Below are 11,895 nucleotides of genomic sequence, written 5' to 3'. Positions count from 1 at the left end.
CTACTGCCTCTTCTTGAGGCTGGTGCCATTGGTGAAGACGGAGTGGCCATTTGGATGACTGGACTTGATGTGGCTCTGCTCAAAAGAAAGCTTCTCGTCTTCGCTGGGCTGTCTTTTTCTGTAGGTCTGGGATCAAAGTATTTGGACTTAAGTCAACTTCGAACCATTGAAAAACCAACAAACATTCAGACATGCCTTTAAAATTAAGCCCTAATGTAACAAAGACCATGGTCCTGGTTGTTAGGCACCAAATGGACTGAACCAGGGAGGGACTACCTGGACTTTTCCATAACACATTTTCTGTTGCAAAACATTTTAAAGCATTTTTCTTGTAATGAACATAACCCCATTTCAATCCAATGGTCATGTGAAGTTGGCCCCAGTCATTACTGTACCTGAATGTAGAAGTTGACAAAGAGGATGACTAGGGTGGCCATGTAAGAGACCTGGAAGAGCAGGCAGCTGACGGGAAAACCACAGGGGATGATGACTGCACCCAGGGTGTGTATGATGGACAGTAGAAACTGGACCTGAGGCAGAGGGAGAGCAAAGAGTCTTATCATTCCTCTAACATGCTTGGATCTTATCATCCCATGTTGTTGGTTAATGAAGACACTAAAGCGCATTTCTCTTAGTCTAGAACAGGGGTTCTTAAACTAGAGACTAGAAGGGTAGTTCCCTTTATGAGAGTTAAGGGGTTCTCACATCCTGCCTATTCACTGCCAATTTGGGTTGTGCTGCTTGTTTTTTTTTACTTCCACATGGATGCCGAAAGAGGGTTGTCATTATCGTTCAGACACAAAAGTGAACTAGCGCGACCAGTGTACTCACCAGCTGAGCCTGAGTCAGGTAGCGCTTCCACCAGAGGTATTTATGCATGGAGGGTATTGTGGACAGGCCGTAATAGGAGTACATACACACGTGGATGAAACTGTTCAGTGTTGGCCCAAAGAAACCTTAAAAGAATATAATGGAGAAATTACTGATTGGCATATTTGACCAACCCTTTCATTGAAGTTCCTCAGTTTGGTCTGTCACTGTCACAAAGGCAAAAAAATTACAGCGAAAAAAAGGAATAAACCATCATTTGCAAATTGCTTGAAGCAGGGACATGATCAGGTTGTTTGGGCTATTTAACTTGGCTACATAGCATAACAATTCATGAAAACAAAAATATGCTTTTTGGTCTTAATTTAAGGTTTGGGTTAACCACAGCAGTGTGGTTAAGGTTTAAAATCAGATTTTATGACTTTGTGGCTCAGTACATGAGTCATCCCAATAAATGCCAACCTGCGGCAGAATCAGAACTATCCCAGTTGGGCTCCAACATTGAAGAGTAGGCATTAGAACACATCCTCAAGAAGAACATCAACCCCAGCTTTAATCTGACCCTTACATTAACCTCTAAGGCTGCGTTTAGACAGGTAGCCCAATTCAGATCTTTTTTCCACTAACTGGTCTTTTGACCAATCACATCAAATTTTTTCACATCAGATCTTTTTCAGAGCTGATCTGATTGGTCAAAAGACTAAATAGTGAAAAAAATCTCAGAATTGGGCAGCCTGTGTAAACGCAGCCTATATTTCTAAACCGAGCACACAGCCAGCCCCATTCTTATTCACTCTTGGATCAGTTGAGTCCTTCGAAGGATCCATTCTTCTAACAGTGATGTTGGCGAAAGTGGTTGAGACCTACTCTGTCCACAGGGGATCCAGTTGAGAACACTCCACCAGATGTTGAACATGGAGGCGTGGTGATACACGTGCAGGAAGGTGATCTGGCTGTTTTTCTTCCGCAGCACAAAGAACATGGTGTCAAGGAACTCAATCAGCTTGGAGAGGTAGTACCACCACAGCACCTTGGCTACCTGTGGAGAGTGTATAGAAGAGCCTATAGGTGACAGTGCAGTCACATGGCCAGTACTGGATCAACTTTCCTTTCATGTATCTGTCACTTTGACCCTGTTACTTACAGAAGTACTTAAGAATGTGGTTATATACAAAACATTTGACCATAATCTAATTTCAATGTTTTAGCGGAGCAATAAACATTCATAACTTATTATTTAATTTACAGTTAATTACATTTTAATTAACTTTTGCCATGATCTCTAACGTTACATTCTTGTATTGTGTGTCCATTTCTTTGTCATAAATTACACCGCTGTATTCTTGTGTATGTTGCTTTATGTTATCACATTCAGATACAATGTTTTCAAACTAGGGGGAGAGAGAGGTGCAGATGACGGGGGGATGCGGGGGCAGCCATGGGATGGGGCGGGGTCATGCTGAAGCCATTCGTACACACTAGCTGACAATCATATCATACAACTCATTCCCTTTGAAGTTGGAGGAGGTACAGTAGCAGCATGAGTATGTACAGGTAACTGCCAAACTAAAGGGAACACCATCATAGTGTCTTAATAGAGCGTTGGTCCACCACGAGCCGGCAGAACAGCTTCAATGCGCCTTGGCATAGATCAGGGATCATCAACTATATAGATTCAGCCGCGGGTCGATTTTATTTTTTTGAGTGGCTGGTAGGGCGTCCAGAACATAATTACAGATCAATTGTAGACTGCAAATTGACCTCAAGAATCCCTAACAGATATAATATTTGACTAAAACATAATAATTTCAAACCTTGCTTACATTTGTATACGATCTGTCTCTCTATTATGCATGGGAATACTTGGGAACATATTTATACAATATTTAATCAATTGGAGCTGATTCCCTGCTGTTTTTACAGTCTTTTATGTCCAACAATGAAAATGTAAAAGAAATATATAAATATATCTATATACTATTTTTGTAGCTCAGAAAACTTGGGGGGCCAAATAAAACCACCCGCAGGCCAAATTCGGACCGCGGGCCGCCAGTTGGGGAACCATGGAATAGATTCTACAAGTGTTTGGAACTCTATTGGAGGGATGCAACACATTCTTCCACGACAAATTCCATCATTTGGTGTTTTGTTGATGGTGGTGGAAAACGCTGTGTCAGAAGCCACTCTAGAATCTCTAAACCTGATATCGCGAGCTTACATAAATGATTCGCTATACTGTATCTGTGTAGCGAATCATTTATGTAAGCTCGCAGGATCAGGCTGGTTGTACGAGGCTAAACAGCAAGGGCTTTAGCATAATTTACTTGAGTCATGGAGAACTGGTTTATACCAGCTCCATAGTTTCAACTCATATTCAACTCGTATATAAGATGCTTTATATGTGAGTGCAGACGACATATTGCATACGACATATTGCATTTCTTAACTACACTCTGAAAAAAAGGTGCTATCTAGAACCTAAAAGGGTTATACGGCTGTCCCCATAGGAGAACCCTTTTTGGTTCCAGGTAGAAACCTGTTGGGTTCCATGTAGAACCCTCTGTGAAAAGGGTTATCCTACGGGGACAGCTGAAGAACCCTTTCGGAACCCATTTTTTAAGAATGTATATGGTTTATAATAAGTAGTAAGGGAACAACAGTCAACACTACATGGTTCCTTGCTTAAAAATGTGATGAGTGGGTGTGTGTTAGCTATTAGCTAACCTCTGTAGCTCAGCTGGTAGAGCACGGCGCTTGTAACGCCAAGGTAGTGGGTTCCATCCCCGGGACCACCCATGCACAAAAATGTATGCACGCATGACTGTAAGTCGCTTTGGATAAAAGCGTCTGCTAAATGGCATATTATATTATATTATATATTTCTACATTTCTATTTCAGTGGTTTCATAGGCCAGTCATGGAGTAGACAGTAGAGCTCCACAGAAGTGTTACTGAGAGAAGAAAGGCGGATGGTGTAAAGGATTAGGGAGTGAGTCAGCACACACACACACACACGGCCATCGTGTCACTAACCCTGACATCAGCTTCCCCTGCTTCATGGAGTCCCTGACACTGCAGCCGGTAGCCTCCCGACCACGATGCACAGATGAGCTGCAACCAAAACACCACCGTCACCGTCACAGTGTCTCTCACCAAACACACACATACACACAGTTGTGCACCATTTCCCTGTAACACACACACATCACCCTGCCCCAAACACACACACACACACACACACACACACACCACCCTGCCCCACACACACACACACACACACACACCACCCTGCCCCACACAACGGAGATTCGCAATTGAGCACACTTTTCAGTCTAGGACGAGGCTTAATCTGTGTCCGGGAAACTGATCCTTATGCAGTACGTCTTTAGGACAACTGGTTTATAAACTGAATATTTCATAGGGCTATAAGAGTGTGATCTCAGATAACTGAGGGTTATGTGCAGTGAAACATATAGAATATACATTAAGTCAAATGAAAAAGTGGTGCACACCAACAGTTTAAGCTGGAGGCTATGTTAGAAGCATGTAATGCAGTACAAGCTCCTCTTAAGGCCTTTTCAACTGGGCTCATCCATAGGAAAGATGCCGAGGCCCGGGAGCTACAAAATAAACACCTCAAACTTTATTTCACACTATCAAAAAGATATACATAATACATAGGATCTTAATTTGGATTTCTATTATTGCATAACATTATCATCTTTCTGTCAATATAAAAGTCAAAATCTGTGTTGTGTAAGAGTGGCAGCCTGCCTGGAAGGGTTTCCAGTGAAAGTAGTCTGTCTGTATGGTCCTTCACCTAGCCTGGAATCAGAGCTGATCTGGCCTCTGGCCCACTGCACAACATGTCATATGAGACCGCAGACGGGCCCATGCCCAGAGGTCACAGTGAGAGAGGGAGACAGAGAGAGGAGTGAGAGAGAGAAGGAGCTAAAGAGATGGTGGGCGGGAGACAGAGAGAGGGAGGGAGAAAGCTAGGGGAGGGGCGAGAGAGGGAGGGAGAAAGCTAGGGGAGGGGCGAGAGAGGGAGGGAGAAAGCTACGGGAGGGGCGAGAGAGGGAGGGAGAAAGCTACGGGAGGGGCGAGAGAGGGAGGGAGAAAGCTACGGGAGGGGCGAGAGAGGGAGGGAGAAAGCTACGGGAGGGGCGAGAGAGGGAGGGAGAAAGCTAGGGGAGGGGCGAGAGAGGGAGGGAGAAAGCTACGGGAGGGGCGAGAGAGGGAGGGAGAACTTGCACAATTGGTGGCTGACTAAATACTTTTTTCCCCCACTGTACTCATTCAGGGGTTTTTCTTTATTTTTACTATTTTTCTACATTGTAGAATAATAGTGAAGACATCAAAACTATGAAATAACACATATGGAAACAAATCAATATATATTTTATTTTTGAGATTCTTCAAATAGCCACCCTTTGCCTTGATGACAGCTTTGCACACGCTTGGCATTCTCTCAACCAGCTTCACCTGGAATGCTTTTCCAACCGTCTTGAAGAGTTCCCACATATGCTGAGCACTTGTTGGCTGCTTTTCCTTCACTCTGCGGTCCGACTCATCCCAAACCATCTCAATTGCATTGAGGTCGGGGCATTGTGGAGGCCAGGTCATTTGATGCAGCACTCCATCACTCTCCTTCTTGGTAAAATAGCCCTTACACAGCCTGGAGGTGTGTTGGGTCATTGTCCTGTTGAAAAACAAATGATAGTCCCACTATGCCCAGACCAGATGGGATGGCGTATCACCACAGAATGCTATGGTAGCCATGCTGGTTAAGTGTGCCTTGAATTCTAAATAAATCACAGACAGTGTCACCAGCAAAGCACCCCCACACCATAACACCTCCTCTTCCATGCTTTATGGTGGGAAATACACATGCGGAGATCATCCGTTCACCCACACCGCGTCTCACAAAGACACGGCGGTTGGAACCAAAAATCTCAAATTTGGACTCCAGACCAAAGGACACATTTCCACCGGTCTAATGTCCATTGCTCGTGTTTCTTGGCCCAAGCAAGTCTCTTCTTCTGATTGGTGTCCTTTAGTAGTGGTTTCTTTGCAGCAATTCGACCATGAAGGCCTGATTCACACAGTTGATGTTGAGATGTGTCTGTTACTTCAACTCTGTGAAGCATTTATTTGGGCTGCAATTTCTGAGGCTGGTAACTCTAATTAACTTATCCACTGCAGGAGAGGTAACTCTGGGTCTTCCATTCCTGTGGCGGTCCTCATGAGAGCCAGTTTCATCATAGCGCTTGATGGTTCTTGCGACTGCACTTGAAGAAACGTTCAAAATTCTTGAAATGTACCGTATTGACTGCCCTTCATGTCTTAAAGTAATGATGGACTGTCGTTTCTCTTTGCTTATTTGAGCTGTTCTTGCCATAATATGGACTTACCAAATAGGGCTATCTTATGTATACCCCCCTACCTTGTCACAACACAACTGATTGGCTCAAACGCATTCAGAAGGAAAGAAATTCCACAAATTAACTTTTAAGAAGGCACACCTGTTAATTGAAATGAATTCCAGGTGACTACCTCATGAAGCTGGTTGAGAGAATGCCAAGATTGTACAAAGCTGTCATCAAGGCAAAGGGTGGCTATTTGAAGATGTTGTGTGTGATTGTTAACCTTCGTGTCGTTTACTCTATCTTTGTTATTGCTCTTGCTCATTGTTAAGTAAACCTTGGCCTTGTTAATTCCTGCGTCTGCGTCCTGCCTCTTCGTATACTCAGTACGCGTCACAGAATCACACACCAAATGAAAATGGATGCAGCAGGAGTTTCCCAGTGCCTCGACCAGCACCAGCAGCAGCTTGCCCAGTTGAACGCCGCCATGCAGGAAGTGCTCCAAACTCTGCATAATCTGCCCAGCGCTCCGGTTCCACCTCAGGGAGCGGCCAGTGCCCCCAATCCACCTGTTCCCGTGCTATCACCCACTCCTGCGGGAACCCTCGCCCTACCGGAGCGCTATGACAGTAAAACTACTAAATGTAAGCGGCTTCCTGCTACAGGTTTCCCTTTATCTGGCGCGTCAGCCTGGGGCATATCCATCTGACCAAGCCAGGATAGCGTTGGTGATTTCACTTCTTAAAGGAAAGGAGCTGGATTGGGCCACGGCAGTCTGGGATGGAGAGGAGGCAGTGGCACTTCCCTACCCCACCTTCCTCGCTAGGTTCAGGGCAGTGTTTGATCATCCCACGGAGGGAAATGACGGGGGTGAGCATCTCCTCCATCTACAACAGAGAGAGGGGCCTGCGTCCAAGTACGCTCTGAGCTTCCGCATGGTGGCGGCGTCTTCCGGCTGGAATGAGCGTGCTCTGTGCACAGCCTTCAGGAGAGGCTTACGGGAGGACATCATGACGGAACTCGCATGTCGGGACGACGAGATGGACCTTGATACCCTCATCACCACGTCCATATCTTGATGACATGTTGAGAGAGAGACAGCATTCCCAACACCTCCCGGAGCCTCGACGCTCACCCCATCTGAGCTATGGAAGCCGCCCTGCTTCCGAGTCCTCACCCATGGAGGTGGGCAGCACCCCCTACACCACCACGGACCACAGATCTCCTGGTGGCTCCCTATCTAGGCGGTATGACTCCCGTCGCCGCTCCGTGAGTGTTACGTCAGCTCCTATCTCAAAACCATTGTTTTTAGTTCCCATAACGGTGACTGGTTATTCCTTCTCTTCCATTTCTACTGCAATGATATATTCTGGATCAGCGGGGAACCTTATAGATAGGGAGCTGGTCTCTAAATGGGGTTGCCCACCGTGCCACTGCCATCTACGCTACACGTCACCTCACTGGACAATAAACCCCTTGGATCAGGCACCATTACGCACGTCACTCTCCCCAATACCATCACCATTCCCACACTACCGGAGCACCACGAGGAGCTGTCATTCCACATCGTCACATCACCCCTTCACCGGATCGTCTTGGGATTGCCCTGGCTCAGACTACACAACCCCACCATCAATTGGAGCACCAAGAGGATCGCAGCCTGGTCCACCTCATGCCGGAAGACCTGCCTGCCGGTGGTTTGTTGTTCCACGTCAGTGGAGAGTCCAGAGTCCGCCCTCCAGCCCAACATTCCACGTGAGTACGCAGATCTCTCCGATGTCTTCTCTTCATTAAAGGCTATGTGTCTCCCTCCTCACAGGCCCTGGGACTGCGCCATTGACCTGCTGGAGGGACAACACCCCCCGAAGAGTTGCATTTACCCCCTTTCCATGGCGGAGACTGAGGCCATGGAGAAGTATGTGGCGGAGACCCTGAAACAGGGGTTCATCAGACGCTCTACCTCTCCTGCCTCCGCCGGCTTCTTCTTCGTGGCCAAAAAAGATGGAGGACTGAGACCATGCATTGACTACAGGTGGCTGAACGCAGTCACCACCAAGTACCGGTACCCCCTCCCTCTGGTTCCGTCGGCCATCGAGCAGCTACGAGGCGCACGGTACTTTACCAAGTTGGACCTGAGGAGTGCCTAAAACCTGATCCGAATCCGGGAAGGAGACGAGTGGAAGACTGCATTCAGCACTACCACAGGCCACTATGAATACTGCGTCATGCCCTACGGCCTCGCCAACGCACCTTCTGTGTTCCAGTCCTTCGTCAATGATGTGTTCCGGGACATGCTGAGTAGACAGGTGGTGGTGTACATCAACAATATCCTGATCTACTCGGCTACGTTCGAGGAGCACGTCAGGGACGTCCGAGCTGTCCTACTCCGCCTCCGGGAACACAGCCTGTTGGTGAAGGGGGAGAAATGCGAATTCCACCAACAGGCCATCTCCTTCCTGGGATACCGGATCATTCCTCAGGGGGTGTTCATGGAAGGAGTGAAGACGGACGCCGTCAGGTCACGGCCAGTTCCCACCACCATCAAGGGCCTACAGAGCTTCCTGGGCTTCGCTAATTTCCACTGGCGTTTCATCAGGTCCTTCAGCTCCATAGCCGCCCCGCTCACCTCTCTCCTTAAGGGTGGGTTTCAGAAGCTGGCCTGGAACCCTGAGGCTGACGCTGCCTTCAAGAGGCTGAAGGAGAGGTTCACCACAGCGCCCATCCTAAAACACCCAGATCCATCTGGTCCTTTCATCCTGGAGGTGGACGCATCGGAGGAGAGCGTGGGTGCGGTCCTCTCCCAGCGGCACGGTAAGCCAGAGAAAATGTATCCCTGTGCCTTTTTCTTTAAAAAGCTTACCCCCGCAGAGAGGAACTATGGAGTTGGAGACAGGGAACTTTCCTGGAGAAGATCGGGGCCACGGCCAGCCTCACTTCCTGGTATAGGCCTCAGTCGAATGGGCAGGTGGAGCGCATGAACCAGGAGCTGGGGAAGTTTCTTCGTTGCCACTGTCAGGACCGGCAGGGTAAGTGGGCGAGGTTTCTTCCCTGGGCAGAATATGCCCAGAACTCCCTCGTTCACTCCTCCACGGGGCTTACTCCCTTCCAGTGCATCCTTGGGTACCAGCCGGCCCTGGCTCCTTGGACACCCAGCCGGACCGATGCGCCCGCTGTCGACGAGTGGTTCCACAGGGCCGGACAGGTCTGGGACGCCGCCCATGTCCATCTCCAGAGGGCCATTCGTCGGCAGAAGGACCAAGCCGACCGCCACCGCAGTGAGGCCCCTGTATTCGTGTCTGGCTGTCCACAAAAAACCTACCCCTCCACCTGCCCTGCAAGAAACTGAGCCCCTGGTTTGTGGGGCCGTTTAAGGTCCTCCGGCGGATAAATGAGGTATCATACCGGCTGCTCCTTCCCCCTCAATACCGTGTCTCACCCACTTTTCATGTGTCTCTCCTCGGGCCGGTGGTTCCTGGTCCTCTGGCGGATGCCGTTCCCCGGGGTACGCCTCCTCCGCCCCTGGACATTGACGGGAGTCCGGTGTATGCGGTGAGGGACCTGCTGGACTCCAGGTTCCGTGGGGGACGGCTCCATTACCTTGTGGACGGCGAGGGGTATGGTCCTGAGGAGAGGAGCTGGGTTCTGGACCCCAACCTAATTCGGGACTTCCAACGTCGCCGCCCTGACCGGCCCGCTCCTCGTCCTCTGGGTCGTCTTCCTGGCCGGCGACGTCCAGCGGCTGGAGCCGCGCGTCCGGGGGGGGGGGGGGATACTGTCACGTCTCCTCCCGTTGCTCCCCTCCGGCACTCTGATTCGCCGGTCTACTGAGCCACCAGTCTGAGCACACCACCTCGGCAACACCGGAATGGAAACCCAACGCACCCTAATCACCTCCAGCGCACCTGCACCTCATCATCTCATCACCACCCCTATTTAGCCCTGGACTGTTCTGGATGATGTTGTGTGTGATTGTTAAGCTTCGTGTCGTTTACTCTTATCTTTGTTATTTCTCTTGCTCATTGTTACGGTAAACCTTGACCTTGTTAATTCCTGCGTCTGCATCCTGCCTCTTCGTATACTCAGTACGCGTCACACATTTACACACACACACACATTTACACACCCACACACACGCTCGGAGGGGTGAAGGAACATCACTTTGAGACATCATCTCTTTGTTTTCAGAGTGAATAATTTATCGAAGCATCAGCATCACTTTTGCCCACTGCATAATACTAGAATGTTATTAATATAGATGTCTTCTGACTTGTCTGACAGAGAAATGCTCTTTATACCTACAGTTTCTCAGTAAGACACACTCTACCGCCAGATATCCATTCTCAGGGTATTGTTCATTAGGGCATGCCATGGAAAATGTTTCAAAACATTTTTCAATGGAAAATGAAAATGTGTGTTTCTTATTGGACAAGTCTAGGTAATTATTCAGTTTGATCCCTAATTAACACAACCCAGGGTATCAAGGCACTCAATAGCCCCAACTCATCCACAGACATCTCTCTTTATGCTGTTTGTCTTAGAACAACTTACCTCAACCAGCATGTAAAGGGAGAGCATAGTCACAGAGAAGTTGTACACTAGTAAAACACCCTTGAGTGAGTACGCTGGCCTGTTCCTCATGAATTTTGGTCCCAGGTATACTATGAGGAGGTAGACGATGGTGAAGGAGAGGGTGGGGAGGTACGAGTCCAACAGAAGCCATCCTCGTACTCTGGAGTCTAAGGAAGGGAAAGAGAACACAGTGAACGATCACCGCTGGTATCATCATCCAATCACATCTTATTATTACAACATTGAAACCATGACTGTTCACCGCTGGTATCATCATCCAATCACATCTTATTATTACACCATTGAAACCATGACTGCTCAACCTGTCATAGGCAATAATTAAGCAATAAGGCACGAGGAGGTGTGGTATATGGCCAATATACGGCCAATATACCACGGCTAAGGGCTGTTCTTAAGCACGATGCAACGTGGAGTGCCTGGATACAGCCCTTAGCAATGGTATATTGGCCATATACCACAAACCCCCGAGGTGCCTTATTGCTATTATAAATTGGTTACCAACGTAATTAGAGCAGTAAAAATAAATGTTTTGTTGTCAGCCAATCAGCATTCAGGGCTCGACCCACCCAGTTTATAATATCTAATATTGCACTCTATTTGAACTGATTATAAACATATATAGTCTGTTGTTAATATGTTTGTTATATGATTACATACCCTTATAGTAGCCTAGTTAAATGGTTTATAACTAAATCCAAGAAAAATCTATAAAGGAAAGCAAGACTGTTGACTAATTGTTAACTAACTGAAATGTAAATAGAGTAGTGTTTATACATGATCATAAACGTCCTACACATGATCTACAGTGCCTTCGGAAAGTATTTAGACCCCTTGACTTTTTCCATATTTTGTTACGTTACAGCCTTATTCTAAAATTGATTAAATAAAAATCCTCAGCAGTCTACATACAATACCCCATAATGACAAAGCAAAAACAGGTGGTCACTCTGACCGAGCTCTAGAGTTCCTCTGTGGAGATGGGAGAACCTTCCAGAAGGACAACCATCTCTGCAGCACTCCACCAATCAGGCCTTTACGGTAGAGTGGCCAGCTGGAAGCCACTCCTCAGTAAAAGGCACATGACAGCCCGTTTGGAGTTTGCCAAAAGGCA

At 47.6% G+C, this 11,895-nt stretch overlaps 1 protein-coding gene across 1 annotated transcript in view; it reads right to left on the bottom strand.

The window, feature by feature from the left end:
• Window positions 1-11,895, bottom strand: part of LOC311100009 (very long chain fatty acid elongase 2-like) — a gene marked incomplete at both ends in the record, with an annotated part of 18,897 nt that continues 7,002 nt past the window's right edge. The window contains 6 exons of the mRNA XM_084140741.1: window positions 1-126; window positions 396-530; window positions 832-956; window positions 1,696-1,863; window positions 3,858-3,939; window positions 10,743-10,930. Of these exons, the coding sequence (XP_083996867.1) occupies window positions 1-126; window positions 396-530; window positions 832-956; window positions 1,696-1,863; window positions 3,858-3,939; window positions 10,743-10,930 (824 nt within the window). The remainder of the gene's footprint in view (window positions 127-395; window positions 531-831; window positions 957-1,695; window positions 1,864-3,857; window positions 3,940-10,742; window positions 10,931-11,895) is intronic.

This window comes from Coregonus lavaretus (assembly GCF_964263955.1).
Source record: "Coregonus lavaretus genome assembly, chromosome: 2".
Taxonomy (NCBI): Eukaryota; Metazoa; Chordata; class Actinopteri; order Salmoniformes; family Salmonidae; genus Coregonus; species Coregonus lavaretus.
Note: the sequence above shows the minus strand (reverse complement) of the source record. Positions and strands in the feature narration are given on the sequence as shown.